We start from the raw sequence: 22,765 nt of genomic DNA on the forward strand, positions 1-22,765 counted from the left end.
GATTAAAGATGGATGTAAGAAGAGCTTAGTATGCGTTGGAGAATCGTTAAAAAATTGTTTTCTTGTCTTAGCTATTTTGCAAACAATCTAGTTTTTTATTTATTTTGTATATGCTATCTCTTAGCTTTTTGTAACACATTTAACTTTAAAATTACCAAAAACTGTATCTTTTTTTATAAACATTATGCAATAAACTACTAGAAATAAGCAATCCTCAAACAAACACTAAATCATTTGAAGATATTGCTCATAGTGGCAGATTATAGATGGTCAGAAATAAAGCTCTATGACTTTAGACTCAATAACAAAAACTGAAGCAATACTATTACTATGTTTAACCAATCTAGGTGTATTCCCCGTCCACCACACGCTGTGTAATTACATGGACGAAACCGTTGCAATGGCCTTAAGATGCTAGCTTAAAGGTTTTGAATTTAAGTTCTCATAAATCTCATTAGACCTTGAGAACTATTAGACCAACCGACTGGGATTTATTCCAAAATTTCCATTGGTATTATATAGTTAATGGAGTTTTATATTATAACAAGAAAGAATGTAAATTTACTAGTAGAATTTTTTTATATATTGAAACTAAATATATTAGTCAAAAATAGCAAGATGTCTTAGAAATTAGTACAAACAGCTAACTGCCGGTACATATAATATTATTCATTGCCGTTTCATAAAACCCTTTTTTATCGAAGTTTGGCCACCAGTTATTTAAAGTACTTGGTCAAAGAGCTAACCCTTTTTATGAACAAAGACTTTATTCAAGCTGAAGTAGATTTGAGAGTCTCCTGTCTCAAATATTTGAGAAACCCCACCACCTTTTCATGATGGGGGAGTGCCTCCTTCACCAAAGGTAACTCAAGTAGAGCTGTCAGCCAAGAAAAAAGAAGGGGAGTCATCTCTGGGTCTATAAGCTTCAGACCAAGGTATTCTTCCTGAGCCTTATAATGGCTCAATGTAGTTACAACTACAAGGTCCAAGAGTCCCACATTTTTCTGATCAATGACTTGAATTCCCTCTGGAAAAATGTTCTTAATTTCCTCTTCAAGCGTGCTTAATCTCTCGAAAAATTCCTTCGCCGCTTTCTCTTGTTCTTCTCCATCGGATGTGAGTACTGACATCATGGTCTCAAATACCTGCATGCCGGAACTTACAAGCGTTAGTTCCTGTATAGCTTAGTTCTTTTGAAAAATGAAAGATTGTTCATTGTGTTCCGCACTGATTACTATGTTCCTATAGCTCTAAATTATATATTTTTAAACAAATATTTGTGTTCTTACATGTGCATAAGCATGCATCTTGACTAAATAACACAAACAATCTTCTACATTACTCTATACTATGAGGTTATAACTTGCCCGGCCTGATAATTAAATCAACGTGATTAAATCATTTCCTATGAATCGCAACTTGCAATATTCTATGTTATTTTATATAGGGTCATGCTAATGAATGCCCTTAGGGCATTGGTTAACAATCCAATTTAGGAAAGTTTTGACACCATTTTTATGGGAAATGAAAAAAACTGTCAAAATATTAATTGTTTTATTTTCTTTTCTCATAAAAACTTTCTTTAAATGGATTATTAACCAATGTCCTAAGGGCATTCATTAGCATTTTCCTTTTATATATGTATGTAAAAATTTAAAGCAAATGTTAGGTTCTAAAAGTTTAGAACAATTAGCAAATCGTGAACACAAACTTATCTAAATATAGATCCTAAAATCTATAGATATTATTAGACAATACTCAAGGTGATACAAGTCAAGATCCAAGAACAAGCAAGCTGCAGAAAAGAAAATTCGAAATTTTTCTGATTCAACCGATCGAGAGACTGCAGGCTCGATCGATCGAAACACGTATCTGCAGAATTTTAAGTTCGGCCCAACACAATTCAATCCCAAAAATGATTAAGGTTTCAGATCTACTTCTTCTAGTATATAAAGGAAACTCTAAGCACGTTTTTATAAGGCTTTTCAGAGAGAGAAGAGTGTCTCTTTTGTATCTAGGGTTTTGTACCCAAAAAGCTCTCTCATATCTTCTACCGGTGTTATTCCTTAAAGAATCTCAAGATCTGGTATTGTAGAAGTTGCTGCCTTCTCTAGTCATCAAAGATTCTAATGATCTAAACATTCAAGGGTGGTCTTGGAGTCACAAACAGGAGAGTTTGTGTTTTTTGTCACAAGTATGGGTGCTTGTATTGCAAAAGCCTAATAGAGAAGGAGTCTGTGCATTCAGAACTTGCACGTGGTCGTGTTAGTAAGTTCTACATGTGATAGCAATAGGATGTTAGTGGTCTAAGTCTTATTGTAAACTTCGATTCTCTATAGTGGATTTGCTTTTTACCCTGAGGATAGTTAGGATTTTTACCGGTTTGGTTTTCCTGGGTCATCATAGCGTTGTGTTCTTTATATTTTCACATTATTTACATGATATGATTTAAATGTGTTAATCTAGAACTAAATTTATCTAAATAATCACTTAGCTAAATAATTAGGTTTAACAACTTGTGTTTAAGAGGTCTAAAAACGTACAAATTGTATCAGAATGAGTTAGCTCTTGATTTAGGTTATTATACCTAGAATTGATCCTTGATCCCTGCTATCATGGACAGGGATCAAGGATAATTTTAAGTGTCTTACTGTTTTTAATTGTGATGATTTGAATAAAAAGGACACTATTGTTTCAATTGATTTTTTTTAGGCTTGTGAAAGAAATTTGCAGGATGTCAGTCTTTCTCAGAAGATTGGTGTAATCCCTCAAATACACTCTGCTTCACATGAATTTTCACCTACAAAGCCGAAGACTCGTGCTATATGAGTGAGAAAAGACTTACTAAGGTGAGTGTTGTTTACTTATCCTAGATTTAATTCTTTCAATTGTTTGTAGACATGTTTAGTTTTTGTTTTTGGTTGTTATGTTTTTTTTTAGGTTGTTTTTTATTAAAAAAAAATCCAAAAACATTGAAAATTTTCAAAAAGACAAATATATTTTATTTTGTGTCTAGTTTTATTTTTCTTAAGGATTACTTGAATTATGATATCTCTCTCTTGATTTAGAACATGCTTGGCATTGTGGAGAAACTTGAATAGTATGTATTGCTCAACTAAATGCATGATTATTTTTAGATAAATATGATTTTATTCATTAAGCATAATGTGTGCCTTTTATTTTTTGTCATAAAATATTTTTTGAAAATCCAAAAATATTTTGTTTTTGTTTGGTATTACACATCATGAATGTGTAGTTAAGGTTGGCCATATGAAGTTTACATTTCATGCATGTGTACCTTGTTTAACTTTGATGAGCTTATTTTTCTACACTTTGCTAGTTTTAGCTCTGTAGTGCATGTTTGTGTGAGTGTTTATAGTTTTTTATCACATGCTCTTGATTTTGAAGTCACATTCTTTTGATTGTAAGGACTAAAAAATCCTAAGAGAAATGCATAAATAACCATCTCACTACTGTTTACTAACCAATCATGAACACCTTAATGTATATCGTAAGATTTTGTACTCGAAAAAGTGTAGCACATGCACAAAAAGAAATCAGGTGTAGTCTTGGAATAATAAATAAATAAATAATTGAAACAAAAATAGTGTGTACACTATAAGGCTAAAATAAATTTTTGAACTAAAAATGGCGTGTAAATTATAAGGCTAAAATAAAAAAAAATTACAAGATTGCAAATTTGTTTTCTAAGAGATGTGGGAGTTATAAGATGTAACTCTTAAGGTAATAGTCACTTTCAAATTTATGTGATGAATAATGCAGAAATTGTGATTAATTGCTATCTACTTATCACCTCACATGTATCTCATGCTGTTACTAGTTGCGCACACTTCACAAGCTATTCATTGCTAAACTTAGTACATGAAATTGTGTGTAAATTTGGTTTGGCCATCCAAGATTATGTTTTTTATGGTGTTTGATGCAAAATATGTTTAAGGGTTGGAAAAAATTATGTTTTTGATGATTAAAAACTTTGATTTGAAGTTCTGGGTTGAAAACTAATATTTTTGAAAAACATTTAAACTCATTCAAATAATTTCATTCATGAAATTATTTGAATTGAGTGTTTTCTGCATAAACTACTTATGTTTTTCAAAAAAAATCCACTTTTCCAGAATTTCAATCAATCGAATGTGATTTTCGACCGATCAAAAATCCCTTGATTTTTAATCATTGTTTTCTGCTTGACTTAAATGGTATTTGATTGTTGCTCGACCGATCCAAACTAAAAAATTTTCAGTTTTTAAGTTTTTGACAAATCTATCTTTTCATGCATCATTTGTGTTTATGATTCACATGCATAGCATTGTTTTTTGTATCCATCTTGCAGTTTTGCAGTTATATCTCTCATTGTTTTCACACATAACATGCATACACTTTGCTAAATTGGGTACTCAACTTGATCTAAAAATTGATTGATTAACTTTTAAGTCCTTTGTACATTTTTGTATATACTATTTTTTATGTGTGAACTTAAGGAAAATATTTTTTTGAGATATGATGGATAATAAATATGTATATATTTTCTCTTCTCATGCATCTATTTGTGGGTCACATAGTGTCAAGTTTGCATTTATTGAAAGAGATAATATTTTTCTTCAAGTGTTTTTAAGTTTGGTTTGTGTGTCTTTATTTTCCCGATCTCCTAAATTTTTCCCAAAACTTGTTTTGTTTTTCCTATTTTTATAGGGGGAGAAACTTGTTTTTAATCTTTGTTGTTCTTAGAAGGAGTTGTTGCTCTTCATAGGGGGAGTTGTTGCTCTTCATAGGGGGAGTTGTCTCTATTTTCTATAGAGCTGAATTGTTTTATGTTCCCTTAATTTTCTATTTTCTTTTATTCTCTATTGCGTATGTTTTCTGCCTACCTTCTAATTGGGTTGTCTTTGTCAATACATGACAAAAATGGGGAGAAATAGATGAAATGTGAGAATCTTGTTTGTTTTGTTTAGGGAGAGTTGAAATTGTTTTTGAAATAGGGAGAATATAAAATGTTTTTTGATGTATCTAACTTAGGGGGAGAGTTAGTTTACTTTTTTTTATATTTGTGTTTCATATTTTATATGTCTTTCTTTCCACACATGCGGTGATGTGTTCTTTTGAGTGTTTCAGGAAAGACAGGTACCTTCTGATTAAGACCTTCTACCTTCTCTTGCAACTTCTAGGTTAGGAGTCTTAGATTGGGATTTGTGATGTATTTGGGCAATTTATTGTATTGGGTAGTCCTTGTATTTAAGCATTTCATTTTGTATGTAAGTTTTGTCACGAATTGTCAAAGTGAGAGATTGTTAGGTTCTAAAAGTTTAGAACAATTGGCAAATTGTAAGCACAAACTTGTCTAGATATAGATCCTAGAGTCTATAGGTATTATTAGACAATGCTTAAAGTGATACAAGTCAAGATCCAAGAACAAGCAAGCTGCAGAAAAGAGAATTTGAAATTTTCCTAGTTCAACCGATCGAGAGACAGGCTCGATCGATCGAAACACATATCTGCAGAATTTTAAGTTCAGCCCAACAACAGTTCAAGCCCAAAAAGGATTAGGGTTTCAAATTTACTTCTTCTAGTATATAAAAGAAACTCTAAGCACGTTTTTATAAGGCTTTTCAGAGAGAGAAGAGTGTGTCTCTTTTGTATCTAGGGTTTTGTACCCAAAAAGCTCTCTCATATCTTCTACCAGTTTTATTCCTTGAAGAATCTCAAGATCTGGTGTTGTAGAAGTTGCTGCCTTCTCTAGTCATCAAAAGTGCTAATGATCTAAACATTCAAGGGTGGTCTTGGAGTCACAAATAGGAGAGTTTGTGTTTTTTGTCACAAGTGTGGGTGCTTGTGTTGCAAAGGCTTAATAGAGAAGGAGTTTGTGGATTCGGAGCTTGCACATGGTCGTGTCAATAAGTTCTACATGTGGTAGCAATAGAATGTAAGTGGTCTAAATCTTATTGTAAATTTTGATTCTTTATAGTGGATTTGCTTTTTACTTTGAGAATAGCTAAGTTAAATCCTCTCCAAGTTTTTTACCAATTTGGTTTTTCTAGGTCATCATATTGTTATGTTCTTTATATTTCTGCATTATTTACATAATATGATTTAAATGTGTTAATCTAGAACTGAATAATTTATCTAAGTAATCACTTAGCCAAATAACTAGGTTAAACAACTTGTATTTAAGGGGTCTAAAAACGTATACTATATATAAATTTTACTAAAAATAAATTTACAAATTGATATGATTTTTTTTTATGAACAATTTACAAATTGATATGATAAATATATAGATTAGTGTCACTTTAATAATATAAGAAATAAATATTGATTTTTTTTTTTGGGTAAGTGAGACACTTGAATATATAAGATTTATAAGATAAAAACGTTTTAATATCTACAACAGTATAAATCCGATCGATTAGCCAGGTTATATTTACCATACAAAGAGGCGTGAATTCAAACATGAATTTTTCACTAACCTGTTTATGGACAAAGCTACACCAGAAGCGAAGTTGTGCTTTTTTATATGGATCTTCAGGTAAAAATCGAGGACCATTCCTCCAGGTTTCATCAATGTATTCGAGGATAATGAGTGACTCAACAAGTGGTTTTCCATTAACAACAAGTACAGGAACCTTCTTATGGATAGGGTTGTACTTGAGCAGCACTAAACTTTTGTTCACCAAATCTTCTTCCACCTACTCGTATTATATACCTTTAATTTCGAGGGTCAGTTTCACAAGCATAACGAAAGGACTAGCCCACATTCATTGCAGCCTCACTTTGTTTTCCTCCGCCATCTCTGTGTGTGATATTGAGTACAATTGCAATGGAAGCCTTGTACATAGTTGTTTGTCAGTTGTCACCTTCCCCAAACCAGCTCTAGTCAACTTTCTTCAAAAATACAAACGAGTAAAGAAATCACAATGCTTGGTCATAGATTACGTCAGTCCAGTGGTGGCGCCACATGGTTGAACCCCCTGAGTAGTGATTTTTTTTTTTTTAACATATAACATTTTAAAATATTTTTGTTTTGAATACCTTAAAAGAAAATTTTGAACCCCTAAAATAAGTCCAAAGAACAAATCAATTCGATACTAAAATTTATCTTGGCCTTCTTAAACAAAAAGAAAAAACCCAACATTAAACCAATTTAATATAGTGTTAGTTTGGATACAAACGCATTTGCGTTTGTGCTAGGGGCTGCATTTTTTGTGTGGGTCCCATGTACTGTTCATAGGATCCATAAGTACAGATTTCAGCAAATTTTTTCTTAAAACTAAGTCTCACGGCACTATTCACACATTTAAAAATTCTTTTGATACAGTATTTTCAGTTTTCCGCAATAAGCGGTATCCAAACAAACCCATAAAATCTCAGGAAAAAAAATAGCAAGTCCAACAATTAATAATTTGTTGATCTTAAATCTCAGAAAAAGACAATTAAATGAGCTGTAAAATGTAAACACTAAAAGAAAATTAAGTGTAAGGTAGTGGAAGTGGGGCATGAGACAGTAGAGAGTGAAGACATTTTTTTTTAATGATTTTATTGTTGTGTTGAATTCTTAATAGAGTAACGTAAAAAACACAACAAAATTCTTCTTAATGAATTACAAAGACCTGTAAGTTGTCACAATTGAGTTCAATTGTTAAATAAAAGAATTGAAGAGAGTAAAAACAAAAACTAATAAATAATTAATTAGAGTATTATTCTAAGTGATAATAATTAAAATTCACTAAACAACAATAATTAATAACTTTATTATAGTAATAGAGAATATATAATTTACAAGATTTAATCTTAGCAATAATAATTAATATCTTCATTATACTAGGAAAACATATGCCCAATGAACTTATAATTTATCTTTAATTCTCTTGTTAATACTATGAATAAATTTTTTATAAGGAAGTCACATATACCGCAAAATTTATCTCCTACCTAAGATTTATTATCTAAAAGAACTCATGTTGACTTAAAAAAATATTCCTTTGAATCATGGGTAACGAAATATCTCATCAATATTATCATAATGATCAAGATGAAAAAAAAAATATTTACTAAGAGGTCCTTATCAAACTCTTTAACACGAATTTAAATGACCCCCTAAAAAATATTCTTGGAGCCGTCACTGCGTCGGTTACTAGTCCCATTTTTATTTTTGGCCATTCACATAATCACATTTGTCATCATTAATCAATAGCTTAATAGACTAATACAACCTTTTTTTTTATAAGTCACACAACTATTTTATACATAAGAAGAATAGAGCAAAATATGTATATGGTCATAAAGAACGGAATAGTGAAAGCAGCCCTCTAAGATAACCAAGCAATCAGTATCTGTAAGTATAATATAATTAGAAGAACCCAAAAGTCACACTCAGCACCAAAAAAAAAAACCCAAAAGTCATTGTTTCTCTTTAAAAAAAAATTAATCAGTAGTTCTTCAACTTGTCCCAGCTAGATCTTCAACTTAAATGACAAGTCATTAAATATAATAATTAAGATAAAAGAGATTATTAATAAATTAAAATTTCTAAAAGTAGACAAATTATCACTAAAATCCATGACAAAAGTTCTAATCAAATAAACCAATGACACGTTAATAGCAAAATATTTGAGAGAAGAAAAGTCATATACTTGAGTAGAAATCTGCGTACACAGCTCCAGTCGAATGTGGAACGGTGACAGTAGGTTCACCGATCGACTCGGGGCGTGGACCGATGTAGATTGCGACGACAGCCTAAGTCCAGGCTAGAGTCATGCATGCAGAGATGTCGTTGCTACAATCGTGGTTGGCAGTATGCACGTGAGACTACCATATTTGGGCATGTTGGGATGCCTAAATCATGCCAATGGCAACCCCTCATGCATGTTGCCAATTCCATGGCATGCCCACGTGTATGCTGGCAAGGGCAGATTGATGCGTTTTGGAGCCTAAGGCTAATACTGAAATTGAGACATTTTATATATTTAAATATAACTTTAAAAAATTAAATATTACTTAAAATTTTATTATTTTATTTTAGATGCAAAATTATTATTAATTAACATGAACCACGTAGAATTGTTTTTTAGAAAGTCTATAAACACAAAAAATTGACAAAACTTTTCACACATGTTGATGTGGCAAATTAATAGTGGAAAGTGAAAGAGTAATGTTAGTGGTGGACTGAGATAAAAACTAGTAAAAGTTTGTCAACTCAATTATTATGAAAAATGTTGTGATTTTTTTTTTTTCTTTGGTGCATTGCTCTCTTCTTCTTCTTCTTCTTCTTCTTTCTTTTTTTTTTTTGATAAATTTTAAATTCACAATATTTTTCACAACAAATCCTAGGTGTTAAGTTGTTACTGATTCTAATTTGAACACACCACTAAAATTATTATTTTACCATTATAACAGTCTGTAACAATCTGTTACTTAAAATTTGTTGTAAAAGTGTTGTGAAAAATATTATAGACGTAGCATTTCTCTTTTTTTATTGTTTTTCATTTGATAAAAAGTTATTATTTTATTTATTGGCTAATATTTCAACTTAATTAATACTTTACAACGAAAGAAATAACTATTTGGGGGCATTTTTTCTTCTTGGAGCCTTAGGCAACTGCCTCAATTGCTTATAGTATAAAGTTAGCACTGCATGCTAGCATGTCCAAATAACCTTATTTTTCCCAAATTATATTCCTAAATTCCTTCTATAATCTTTCTATAATTTTAGGGAGGGTCCCAACAATCGGTTCAACATTTCAAGCATTTTTCTAATTTTTTTTAATTTTTCCTAACTTTCGGCTTTTGAAAATCATAAAAAAAATTTGTTGAATCTGGCTTCAAAGAACATGTATGTGTATGGTTTTTAAACTTGGACCGAACCGTACGATCTAACCGGGTTAATCGTAAACCGTTCATCAAAACGGTTTTTTAAAGTAACAAAACCAGAAATATCAGTTTTTCTGTGAACCTCTCGAATCGCGGTCAAACCGCTCGGTGTTGAAAACCGGACACAGGTTTGGCGGTCTTCCAAGCCAAGATCTCTTACACGACATATCAGATCTGGCGATCTGCCAAGAAAAAAAAAATGTAGTCACTAACTCACTGTCCACCAAATCTAGTAAAGAAAAAGTGAGAGGCGGCAGAGAGAGAGAGAGAAAGATGAGCGGGTGAGAGATAAAGAGGATTTGTTTTGCACCTGGCCTTCAGCTCTGTTTGTTTGAGAACCAATGAAGACCGTGACTAAGAAACAAGGGAGAGAAAGAGACGAAGCCTTACCGTGTTGGCAAAAGTAAACTGAGAAAGAAAAGAAAACAAAAGAGGGTTTTGGTAATATTGATGGCTTGGAAACGTGAGTGGTGTCGGATGTATTGAATTATTTACTTTAAAGCTAAAAGCTATATTTCATGAGATCTCAATGACTCTTGAATTGTTTTTAACTTTTTTATTTTCTCAACTTTTTATCTTGGGGAAACGTAAGTGGGGTGGGGTTTTTATTTTTTACTCTATGAATGGAGGTTACGTACTTGGGTGTTTAATTTTTCAGTTAAATTTTTTAAATCATTTTTAGTTATATTAATTTATTATATTTTAGATATAATTTTGTTAAAATATTTTAAATAGTTAAGAGAGTATCTACTAAATCTATGCAACAAATTATAAGAAATATTATCTTTATCTTTATCTTGAATTAAGATATATTTGAATCTCTATAAATATTGATTTCATCAATATATACATAATTTTACACATTTATTTTAATTATTTTTGTATTAAATAATTATTATATTAATTATGAGATCAGCACGGTTCGACCTCAGTTTAACCTTAAAAACCTTGAATCTCTCTCTATTTTTGTTCTTTGAATGGTCCTAGTTTCAAAATCATGTGTATGAGTACACAAGCTCGAGCATGCGTACGCAAAGAGTTAAGCATGTGTACGCATGCTCGAGCTTGTGCAATAAACTATACACGTGTAGGACTCGGAGCAAACTCGCAAACTGAAACTGTGAATACAAATTATTTATCTCACTTTATTTTATGTTCCACTTTATACTTCACCAATCATAATATGTCATGTGTTTGATTATTTTCCATTTTGAACTTTGGTTATTTTATAAGGAAAGTTCAATGAATACATTGCAAGTTGTGGTTGGTAAAGTATAAAGTGGGATTGAGGATTTGTATTCGAAACTTTAAAAAAAAAATAGTCTTGGAATTAGAGATTAATAAATGAAAAGGAAAAAAAAAACAAAAACAAAAAACTAAGCCAAACTAATTAGTGAGTCTAGCTGATGTATATTAAGAGCATTAGCATTAGCTCACGTAAAAGAAGACCTGAGCATTAGCATTAGGTTATATTTACCTGACGAAGAGGCATGAATTCAAACATGAATTTTTCACTAACCTATTTATAGACAAAACTACACCAGAAGCGAAGTTGAGCTTTTTTATATGGATCTTCGTGTAGAAATCGAGGACCATTCTTCTAGATTTCATCAATATATTCAAGAATGATGAGTGACTCAATAAATGGTTTTCCATTAACAAGTACAGCAACCTTCTTATGGATAGGGTTGTAATTGAGCAGCACTAAGCTTCTGTTCTCCAAATCTTCTTCAACGTACTCAGATTGTATATCTTTAATTTCGAGGGTCAGTTTCACAAGCCTAACGAAAGGACTAGCCCACATTCCATGTAGCCTCACTTTGGTTTCCTCCGCCATCTCTGTGTGTGATATTGAGATTCAAATTGCAATGGAAGCCTTACATACATAGTCAACTTTCTTGGAAAAAACAAACAAATAAAGAAATCACAATATTCGTCATAGATTACGTCGGTCACTACTAGTCCCATTTTTACTTTTGGTCGTTCACATTTGTCATCACTAATCAATAGCCTAATAGACTAATAGTTATACAACTTTTTTTTTTTAATAATCATACAACTATTTTATACATAAGAAGAATAGAGCAAAATATGTATACAGTCATAAAGAACAGAATAGTGAAAGCAGCCCTATCAGATAACCAAGCGATCAGTATCTGTAAGTATAATACCTCCAACAGTATAAATCCGATCGATAAGCCAGGTTATATTTACCATACAAAGAGGCATGAATTCAACCGTGAATTTTTCACTAACCTGCTTATGCACGTGTAGGACCTAGAGCAAACTCGCAAACTGAAACTGTGAATACAAATTATCTATCTCACTTTATTTTGTGTTTCATTTTATACTTCATCAATCATAATATGCCATGTGTTTAATTATTTTTTATTTTAAACTTTGGTTATTTTATAAGGAAAGTTCAATGAATACATTGCAAGTTGTGATTGATAAAATATAAAGTGGCATTGAAGATTTGTATTTGAAACTTGTAAAAAAAATAGTCTTGGTATTAGAGATTAATAAATGAAAAGGGAAAAAAAAAGCAAAAACAAAAACAAAAAACTAGACAAACTACTAGTGAGTCTAGATAATGTATAATAGCTTGTAACTCTTAAAGATATACAATAAGATGCATAATATAATTCCTATATATATAATTTAAATACTATTTGTAACCGCACAATTGCACCTGGACGCAAAGATAGACATGGGCTCAGGCCCAATGAGCCTTAAACAATAAGATTTGTAGAATGTGGATTTGAAATCTAGTTTAGGGATATTGGAAACTTGACAAACAGGCTAAAATGCCACAATCTTTGCAAATGATAAACAAATATGACAAGGGTCCCTCCTCGAACGTAAGCCGAGGACGATTTGTGTATTGTTTCTCTTTTATGCCAAAATTACAGTTCTTAGTTCTTTTTCTTCTTCCCCTCCCTTTTTCCCACCACCTTCTTGAAGTCCTTATACAATAGCTAGAAAGTTTTATTCTACTGTTCAGGGGTCATTTTCCCATTAATGCGGCCAGGGAGGTAGGTGCAGGGTCTTTAATGTGGAGGTAGCAGCCTTTTTCTAAGATATTTCCCTCACACCGTTGCGTCTGGAGGGTGCTTAAATCCCCCTCTTAACCAACGGTTTTTCCAGAACTCTGCCTTGATCTTTTTGGCGAATCCCAGGATCATCGTGGGTCTTTCCAAGGAGATATTCGTCCTCGGACGAATCCTCGGACTCTCAACTCATGGGCCGAGCTACAGTTCTAAGAGGCTTTTAGTCTAAAACAAACTAGCACCCACCAACAAAGCCCGAGGCCCAAACACTTACTTAGGTCCTTTTAGTCCCCACAATAGCCCCTCAAAACTTTATTTTTCCTCGTCCGAGGAGGAAAATAGGGTTTTGATCCGACCAGAACTCCCTCCACACGTTTCGTACATTATCATGCGTGTGGGGGTCATTTTATTCCCAAAAAATACCATCTAGCGCTTCGATTTCCAAAACGCACGCATTTATGACTGCAAGTTACACCCTATTCCCCACGTTCAACGGTGAGATGAACATCCAATGGTTCTCATCACCTCCTGAAAATTTGGGCGGGAAAAATCCAACTTCGAGGCCGCCTCCCGCACGTCATGACGTTTGGAAATCTGCTCCTTCATTCATTTCTTCAGAATTCAATCACATCAAAGCGTCAATCATCATCTTTTCTCTTCAGAAACCCGTTGAAACTCGCATAACTACAAACTCGTAAGTCCTTACTTTCTGTACCTTTTTCTCCTCGGATTCTGTCCTCGGCTTCCTTCTTAACCATATTCCTTCTTGAAACTTGCCCTTTCCTTTCTTTTAAATGGGTAGATTTAAGTGTTTAGTTGATACCACCGCTGGGATGGAAGGCTTTAGGGCCAAATACCACATTCCCAGTGACGTAGGTTTAAAATATTGTCCGGCAGAAGCCATAGGTGATTCTAGGAAAACGGGAGAGGTCATTATCCCCATGATCGCCTTCATAGAAGGTGGGATGACCCTCCCTATGAGAAGCGTAACTAGGGAATACCTTCGCAATCACAGGTTGTGCCCAGACCAGTGCGCACCCAATGTATTTAGGGTCTTAGGAAGCGTCGACGCTCTAAATGAGCAGATGGACTTGAACCTCAATTGGCATGATGTTGTCTTCATGTATGAGTGTCACAAACTTACAAAAGTAGGTTACTACATTAAATCAAGGTCTAGTGTAGTTAGGCTGATTTCCTGTCTGCCCAAGTCTAATAAAGGCATGAAGGACGACTACCTCATCGCCTCAGGCAACTGGCATGATGGCCCTCACTGCCCAGTCGTATGGGGAGACCCAGGTGTGACTCTTTAGGAGTTAATTTCTCTACCCCGTACTTCAATCTCAAAATTTTCCATTTGTTTATTTCCCTTTACACATCATCCAATTCGATTTCTCATACGCACTGCAGATCTAACCGTACTCGGCTTTGTTGGTATTCTTTCTTGCAGATAAACAACTCATGCGCCCTCGTTTAAGCCACTGCAACGTTGCTGATCTGAATCGCGTCCTGCGCTCAGAAGTATTTGTGAATGGAGACTTGCAACTTAGAGCGGCCCACTTAATACTAGGATACGACCCAATATCCTCGGATTTCCAGGAGATAGAGAACGCAATTATCGTGGGGAATAGGAGGCGTAAGAGAATAAACGTAGCAAGGCCGCACTTTCTTGCCGACCACGACATCCCCGACGACCCTAACACCATCCTATACACGCAACCCATCGCGGCGATCCCTCTCTTGACGCATTCTCAAGCAACTGCTGTTCCGGAGGAGTAAGTATCCTCTTCGCACACGTTGGACGACGAAATAGACCGGTTTCAGATCGAGGACGTTGAAAGACCCCGCGGGAACCAGTTTGTCGTGCTATCTGACGAGGAGGAAGAGCCCACCGAGGCCTCCGGAATTGCAGGGTTAGTTGTTGCCAATCCAGAAGACGATTCTGAGGAGGAGGACATGGACAAGCTTCAAGGCCTTCTAACTAAGAGAGGCGAGAAAGTTGCCCAGAAGAAGGCGGGAGGTTCCCAAGTTCCTCCATCTTTGCCACCTCCCCCTCCTCCAGCCGAACCCAAACTTCCAGTTGAGGAGCCTAAGAAGAAAAGAAAGGGGGAGGCCGAGGAGACTGGTGGCGAAAAACAAAAGAAGCCACGACAACAGCCATAGCCAACTCAGCAGCAGAAGCTAGACAAGGGCAAAGGACGGGCTCGTTCAGTTGAGAGTGGGGAGATCAAAGACATGGCCGAAGTGCGTCGAGCACCGGCTACTTGGTCTCCTGACTTAAGACTAGACGGAGTACCAATTTGCGCTCCGCATTAGGGTACCCAGCCAGCGTCACGCCCACCACCTGGCCGACGCGTTGGAACGCCCTTCTTGCCCAAGGATATGGAAACCTTGGAAAAATAAGCCAACCTCCACTTCGTCTCTGCTTAAAAAGGGAATTAGCCCTTGTAAGTTTAACTGTTTATGAATATTTCATTTTTCATAATATCGGATTGTTAATGAGTGTTCTGCTATATCTAATTCTCTAACACTTTGTCGTAGGCTGTTCAAGAAGTCTTCGTAGCCGAGAAGTTTGTAGAGGATTCTCGGAAGAAGGCCAGAATGGAGGCTGACATTCGGATGGAGACTGAGAAGTCCCTAGGCCAGGCCCTCGCAGAAAATGAGAAACTCATCTCTCAGCTGGCTGATCTGAAAAGAGAAAGAGATGGTGTCGAGGCCAGCCTTAGAACTATGAGGACACAAGTAGAAGGGCAGCGCAAGCTTCTCCACCAAAAGAATGATGAGCTCTCCCAAGCCCAGAAGGAACGCTCGGACTTGGAGAAGGAGCTCGCGCGAATGAAGGAGGAAGCCGGCACATTCAAGCGCTCCCTGGAGGCCGCCAAACAGGCGAGTTATGAGGAAGGGGTAGCTGCAACAGAAGACCAGCTGACAAAGGCTTTCGCGGCCTTGTGTCGAGAATACTGTCAGCAGGTCTGGGGGGAAGCTCTAAATGTAGCAGGGGTTCCTTCAGCCTCTGAGCTGAGGAAATCCGAGAATGTTTGGCTTCCTCTTGACATACAGGAGATAGAAGAGGCTCATGCTGTTGCTCCTACCCCTGAGGCAGCTCCTCCTGCTTTTCCTCCTACGGTCCCAGAGCTCGTTCCAGATCCTACAGAACCTTCAGGTTCCAATAAAGAGAAGGAAGGGGGTGGGGATGCCGAGAAGGGCTTAGGCCAAGGTATGGAGCCTATCATTACTCCAATCACTACAACAGACAAAGGGAAAAAATTCATGTCTGCCTTTGAATTGGAACTGAAAGGCACCGAGGCTAGCAGTACTTCTCAGCAAGACCCCCCTCCACGAGCTTAGGGCTTCTTTTTCTCTATATTTGAAACTTTCCATGTAATGATGTATATATTGACATGATTAATGGAAGACAATTTCATTTGATTTTCATTTGAGTTATGTTTGTTTCATTTTTTCATCTTTATGTTTACTATAAAGTTCTCATTAGCACACAGCGAACAGAAAGAACGAGATAAATAGGTCCATTTTCAGCAGTTTGGAACAATTGAAAGATATATCAAATTTCTGCCCAACACTTAAAGATATATAACTTAAGTCTAAATTTAACCAGAGTTCTGTCCGACAAAAAATCAAAAATTAAATCTTAGTAAGGCATGTGGTCAGAGGACCTTACAAAACCAAGTTTCTATTTGATACTTAGCAAAAGTAACTTAAGATGTTAATTTTCCCAAAGTAGAAGGCCCGAGGACCCGGCATAACTAAGGTTCTGTTTAACAAATAATAAGATATCAATTTTCACAAGGTATATAGTCCGAGGACCATGCATAACCAAGTTTCTGTTTGATACTTAACAAAAGTAACTTAAGATGTTAATTTTCCCAAAGTAGAAGGCCCGAGGACCCAGCATAACTAAGGTTCTGTTTAACAAATAATAAGATATCAATTTCCACAAGGTATGTAGTCCAAGGACCATGCATAACTAAGTTTCTGTTTGATACTTAGTAAAAGTAACTTAAGATGTTAATTTTCCCAAAGTAGAAGGCCCGAGAACCCGGCATAACTAAGGTTCTGTTTAACAAATAATAAGATATCAATTTCCACAAGGTATGTAGTCCGAGGACCATGCATAACCAAGTTTCTGTTTGATACTTAGTAAAAGTAACTTAAGATGTTAATTTTCCCAAAGTAGAAGGCCCGAGGACCCGACGTAACTAAGGTTCTGTTTAACAAATAATAAGATATCAATTTCCACAAGGTATGTAGTCCGAGAACCATGCATAACCAAGTTTCTGTTTGATACTTAGCAAAAGTAACTTAAGATGTTAATTTTCCAAAAGTAGAAGGCCCGAGGACCCGGCGTAACTAAGGTTTTGTTTAACAAATAATAAGATATCAATTTCCACAAGGTATGTAGTCCGAGGACCATGCATAACCAAGTTTCTATTTGATACTTAGTAAAAGTAACTTAAGATGTTAATTTTCCCAAAGTAGAAGGCCCGAGGACTCGGCATAACTAAGGTTCTGTTTAACAAATAATAAGATATCAATTTCCACAAGGTATGTAGTCCGAGGACCATGCATAACCAAGTTTCTGTTTGACATTTCGAGAGTTGTAATTGATAAGTCCATATACATTTATAATTTAAACCACGAATGACAAAAGTGCCTTTTATTAATAATAATACCTTCGAAGGTTGTTTACATTCCATGGACGTTGTACAACTCTTTCATCTAGATCAGCTAGTCGATATGACCCTATACCTGCTACAGAAATAATCCGATATGGTCCTTCCCAGTTCGGTCCTAATTTATCCCAGGCTGGGTTTCTAGCAGTACCTACGACCTTTCTCAGGACCAAATCCCCAGGCGCAAGTGGTCTGAGCTTCACATGGGCATCATACCCTCGTTTAAGGTTCCGCTAATAATAAGTCATTTGGACCATAGCTGTCTCTCGCCATTCCTCAACTAAATCTAGGATCTTCTCCAAGAGGCCGTTGTTATTTTCTGGGCTAAAAGTACTCGTCCTCAATGTGGGGAAGCCAAACTCTAAAGGTATCACTGCCTCGGCCCCATAAGTCATAGAAAATGGCGTTTCTCCTGTGGATCTGCGCAGCGTAGTTCGATACGTCCATAGAACGTGTGGTAGTTCCTCTACCCATTTGCCCTTCGCATCGTCCAACCTTTTCTTGAGTCCACTAACTATCACTTTGTTAACGGCCTCGGCCTGCCCATTTCCCTGAGGATAAGCTAGAGTGGAATATCTATTTATGATGCCCATGTCACCACAGTATTTCCTAAAAGCTCTACTATCAAATTGAACGCCATTGTCCGAAATGAGTGTATGTGGTACTCCAAATCTGGTGATGATGTTTTTCCAGACGAACTTCTTGGAATCGACATCCCTAATATTTGCCAAGGGCTCAGCCTCTACCCATTTGGTGAAGTAGTCGGTCCCCACCAGCAACCACCTTTTGTTTCCCACAGCCCTCGGGAATGGTCCTACTATGTCTAATCCCCATTTAGCGAAAGGCCAAGGACTGGAGAGAGGGTTAAGTACTCCTCCAGGTTGATGGATGTTAGGAGCGAACTTCTGGCATTGGTCACACTTTCTTACATAGTCCTGAGCTTCCCTCTGCATATTGGGCCACCAATATCCTTGTGTTAGTGCCCTATGACCTAGGGACCTTCCCCCAGTATGGCTCCCACAAATTCCCTCATACAGTTCTTCCAAAAGCACCTCCGTTGATTCGGGGTGCACGCATAACAAATATGGTCCAGAGAAGGACCATTTATACAATTTCTGATCCTCGAACAACCAAAAACGCGGTGCCTTTCGACGGATCTTGTCTGCCTCAGACTTGTCATCGGGAAGGATAATCCTAGGCAAACCCTGAGCCAAGGACATCACTAAGGCAGCCAAGGAGTCTGCATGTGTATTCCCACTCCTAGAAACGTGAGACAAGATAAAGGAATCAAATTTGGATTGTAAACGTTTGACCTCGGTTAAGTATTCTTGCATCCTGGGATCCCTAGCCTCCATGGTCCCCGTCACCTGACCGACCACTAATTGAGAATCCGAGAGCATGTGAACTTCTTTTCTGCCCATCCTATGTACCATGTTCATGCCGACCAAGACTGCCTCGTACTCGGCCTCATTATTAGTAGCCGAGAACGCCAACCTTAAGGATTTTTCGAAGATAATCCCCTCGGGGGATACCAGGATGAGTCCGATGCCAGACCCTCTCTGGTTAGCCGCTCCATCAACGGATACGTTCCAAGTCAAAGGTCTTTCGTTCGTAATCATGCCAACTGATTTCTCATCCATGTGTGATTCCTTCAAAGTTTCTTCCAACATTGGTTCAGCAAACTCTTCCACCAAATCTGCAAGAATCTGGCCCTTCACCGAGGTACATTGCCTGTATTTGATGTCAAAGGCTCCCAGAATAGTTCCCCATTTAGCCACCCTTCCAAAATAGTCGGCACTACGCAACACTGACTTAAGAGGCAGTTAGGTTAAAACCACAACGGTGTGGGACTGGAAATAATGAGGAAGCCTCCGCGTGGCATGAACTACGGCTAGAAGTGCTTTCTCCAAAAGCAGATAACGCACCTCGGCATCATTCAGCGTCTTGCTGACGTAATAGACTGGTCTTTGCACCCCACCGTCGTTCCTTATGAGGACCAGGCTGATCGCATGGATGGCCACTGCCAGATACGCAACTAGGACCTCATCTACCTCAGGCCGAGACATAATGGGTGGTCGGGAAAGATATTCCTTAAGTTGTTGGAAGGCTACAACGCACTCTTCGGACCATTGGAACCCCTTCCACTTATTCAACAGTTGGAAGAAAGGCCTGCATCGATCAGCTGACCGGGAGATGAACCAGCTGAGAGCGGCGATCATTCCGGTTAATTTCTGAACTTCCTTTGGATTCCGAGGTGGCTGTAAGGTTTGAATGGCTCTGACCTGTGTCAGATTCACCTCTATCCCTCTATGAGTGACCATATAACCTAAGAACTTCCCAGAACTCACACCAAAAGAACACTTCGAGGCATTAAGACGCAACCTGTACTTTCTAAGTACTTGGAAAATGTCATCCAAATCTTTCAGGTGCGCCGATATCGCCTTGCTCTTTATTACCATGTCATCCACATATATTTCAATAGTCTTTCCAAGCTGCAATTCAAACATCCTGGTCATCATCCTTTGGTAAGTAGCCCCGGCGTTCTTCAACCCAAACGGCATCACCTTGTAGTGATAATTCCCTGTTGGAGTAATAAAGGCAGTTTTCTCCTGATCTTCTGCCGCTAGTGGAATTTGGTGATAACCCTGGAAGGCATCCAAAAAACTCATCCGAGGATGTCCGACTGTGGCGTCCACTAGCTGGTCGATGCGCGGCATCAAGAAAAAGTCTTTTGGGCAGGCTTTATTCAAATCTGTGAAGTCTACACATACTCGCCATTTTTCACTTTTCTTTTTTATCACGACCGTATGCGCCAACCACTCTGGATAAAAAACTTCCTTGATAGCCCCAACCTTTTTGAGCTTGAGCACCTCCTCTTTAACGGCTTCGGAATGCTCCTTCGAGGAACGCCGAGGGGGCTGCCTTCCAGGAGGAATAGCAGGATTGATGTTCAAATGATGACAAATGAAGCTTGGGTCAACACCCGAGGCCTCGTAGGGGTCCCAGGCAAAAACATCAATGTTGTTCTTCAGAAACTCCACTAATTCCATTTTCTCCTGGTGTGGTAAACATATCCCAACCTGGAAGAATCTTTCGGGATCATCCGATATTAAAAACTTCTCAAGGTCTTCGCGTATGGCCTCCTCTGCTGTCACCGCGTCGGGCGCATCCAGAGTCGTTAATTGCTATAAGTCTTTCACAGCTGAGGTCGAGGACTGCGATTCGGTCTGATGCAATATTGCGGCCGATATGCACTGCCTGGCCATCAATTGGCTGCCGAGAATCTCTTCAATGCGCTCCCCCGAAGGGAACTTCACCTTAACATGCAAGGTGGAGGAAACGGCCCCTAGAGCATGCAGCCAAGGCCGGGCAAGGATGGCTGTATATGGGGAATATGCATCGACCACGATAAAATCAACCTCGACCGTCTCGGAGCCAGATTGCACGGGCAACCGAATCTGTCCTTTTGGAATAACGGTCTTCCCTTCAAAACTTATTAACGGCAAGTCGTAAGGGGTGAGGTCCTCTAATTTCAACTTTAGCCCCTTAAATAGGTCAGGATACATGATATCCGCGCCACTGCCTTGATCAATCATTACTCTTCTCACATCATAATTCCCTATCCTCAGAGTAACCACTAGGGCGTCGTCATGGGGTTGGATGGTCCCTACCTTATCCTCCTCTGAAAATTCCAAGACGGGCACATTTAGCTTCAATCTCTTCGGCTTGGAGCCCCCCTCCTCGGCTTGGGAGTCCGAGATGGCCATCACCCTGGTAGGACATGAGCCAGTCCTGCCCGGCATAGCAAAGATAACGTTGATTGTTCCCAAAGGAGGCTGAGATGAGTTATTCCTCTTATTATTCGAGCTAGACTGACTGTCCTGCCTGCTAGGTTGGTACAGGTGCTACTTTAACTTTCCTTCACTAACAAGCTGCTCCAAGTGATTCCAGAGGGCCCGACAGTTCTCGGTCATATGACCCACATCTTGATGGTATTGACAAAAGAGATTTTGATTCCTCTTGGCAGGATCCCCCGCCATCTTACTAGGCCATCTGAAGTAGGGTTCCTTACGGACCTTCTCCAGTAGCTGGTGCACCGGCTCTTGAAATACAGTATTAACTTTCTGAGGTGCCGTCGAGCCAGACTAACCGGAGTAATCTCTTTTCGGCTTGTTGTTTTGATACCTGTCCGACCTGAAATCCCTTCTCTCCTGCGGGATAACCTTTGCCTTACCCTTCCCCTGCTGTTGATCTTCCTCGACCCTTTTATATTCGTCAATACGATCATGAGGCGACGTACACTCCGTACGGGTTTTTTGGTCAAGGACTTCCTCAAGTCATGATCGGTTGGAAGGCCCACCTTAAAAGTATTGATCGCCACCTCATCAAAATCACCATCTATCTCATTAAACATCTCCCAATACCTGTCGGAGTATGCTTTCAACGTCTCGCCTTCCTTCATAGCCATAGACAACAGTGACTCCAACGGCCGAGAAACTCTGCTGCATGTAATAAACCTTGACGCAAATACTCTGGTCACAGTTCCCCGAACAAACTTATAGATCCTGATTTGAGACCGTTGAACCACCTCATAGCAACAGGTCCCAAGGTAGAACGGAAGACTTTGCACATCAAGGTCTCATTGTGAGAATGCACAGCCATTCTCTGTTTAAAGTGGCTCACATGTTCCACCGGGTCAGTCCGGCCGTTATAAATGGTGAAGGTGGGCTGGGTGAACCTCTTGGGGAGCCTCCCATTCTCAATCCTGCGCGAGAATGGCGATTTGGAGAGCTGGTACAACGCCCGGCTCATGGCATCGTTCCCTAAGCCCCTAGAGGGGAGCTTCCTGCTCCTATGACCCGATAGGCTATCCTTTTCGCAAGAGGATGCTTGGCCGGGGAGCGACCATGACCTCGAAACTGTAACTACTCCCCCGGGATTTCCCAGAAGAGGTACTGGATGAGGGTGAAGCACGCCTCCGCCTGACGCGACGCAGCTTCTTCTTAAGGTGATCAATCTCTTTCTGCATGGCTTTAGCACCATCTTCATGGGCAGTAATGGCACCTCCAGTGTGAGTACGACTCGTCCTAGGATACTCAGTGTGAACGCTACCCTCTCGATCCCTCCGGCGTTCAAGGCGCTCGA

General features: G+C 38.0%; 1 protein-coding gene across 1 annotated transcript; it reads right to left on the reverse strand.

Annotated features, from left to right (window-relative positions):
• Window positions 1-623: 623 nt before the first annotated feature.
• On the reverse strand, window positions 624-11,719 carry LOC142630378 (glutathione S-transferase U9-like). The gene is made up of 3 exons (XM_075804365.1): window positions 11,555-11,719; window positions 6,483-6,638; window positions 624-1,145 (listed from the first exon to the last, which is right to left on the reverse strand). Exons 1-3 carry the CDS (start codon window positions 11,717-11,719, stop codon window positions 771-773), a joined length of 696 nt encoding a protein of 231 aa, XP_075660480.1. The 3' UTR covers window positions 624-770.
• Window positions 11,720-22,765: the final 11,046 nt, after the last annotated feature.

This window comes from Castanea sativa, chromosome 4 (genome assembly GCF_040712315.1).
Source record: "Castanea sativa cultivar Marrone di Chiusa Pesio chromosome 4, ASM4071231v1".
Taxonomy (NCBI): domain Eukaryota; kingdom Viridiplantae; phylum Streptophyta; class Magnoliopsida; order Fagales; family Fagaceae; genus Castanea; species Castanea sativa.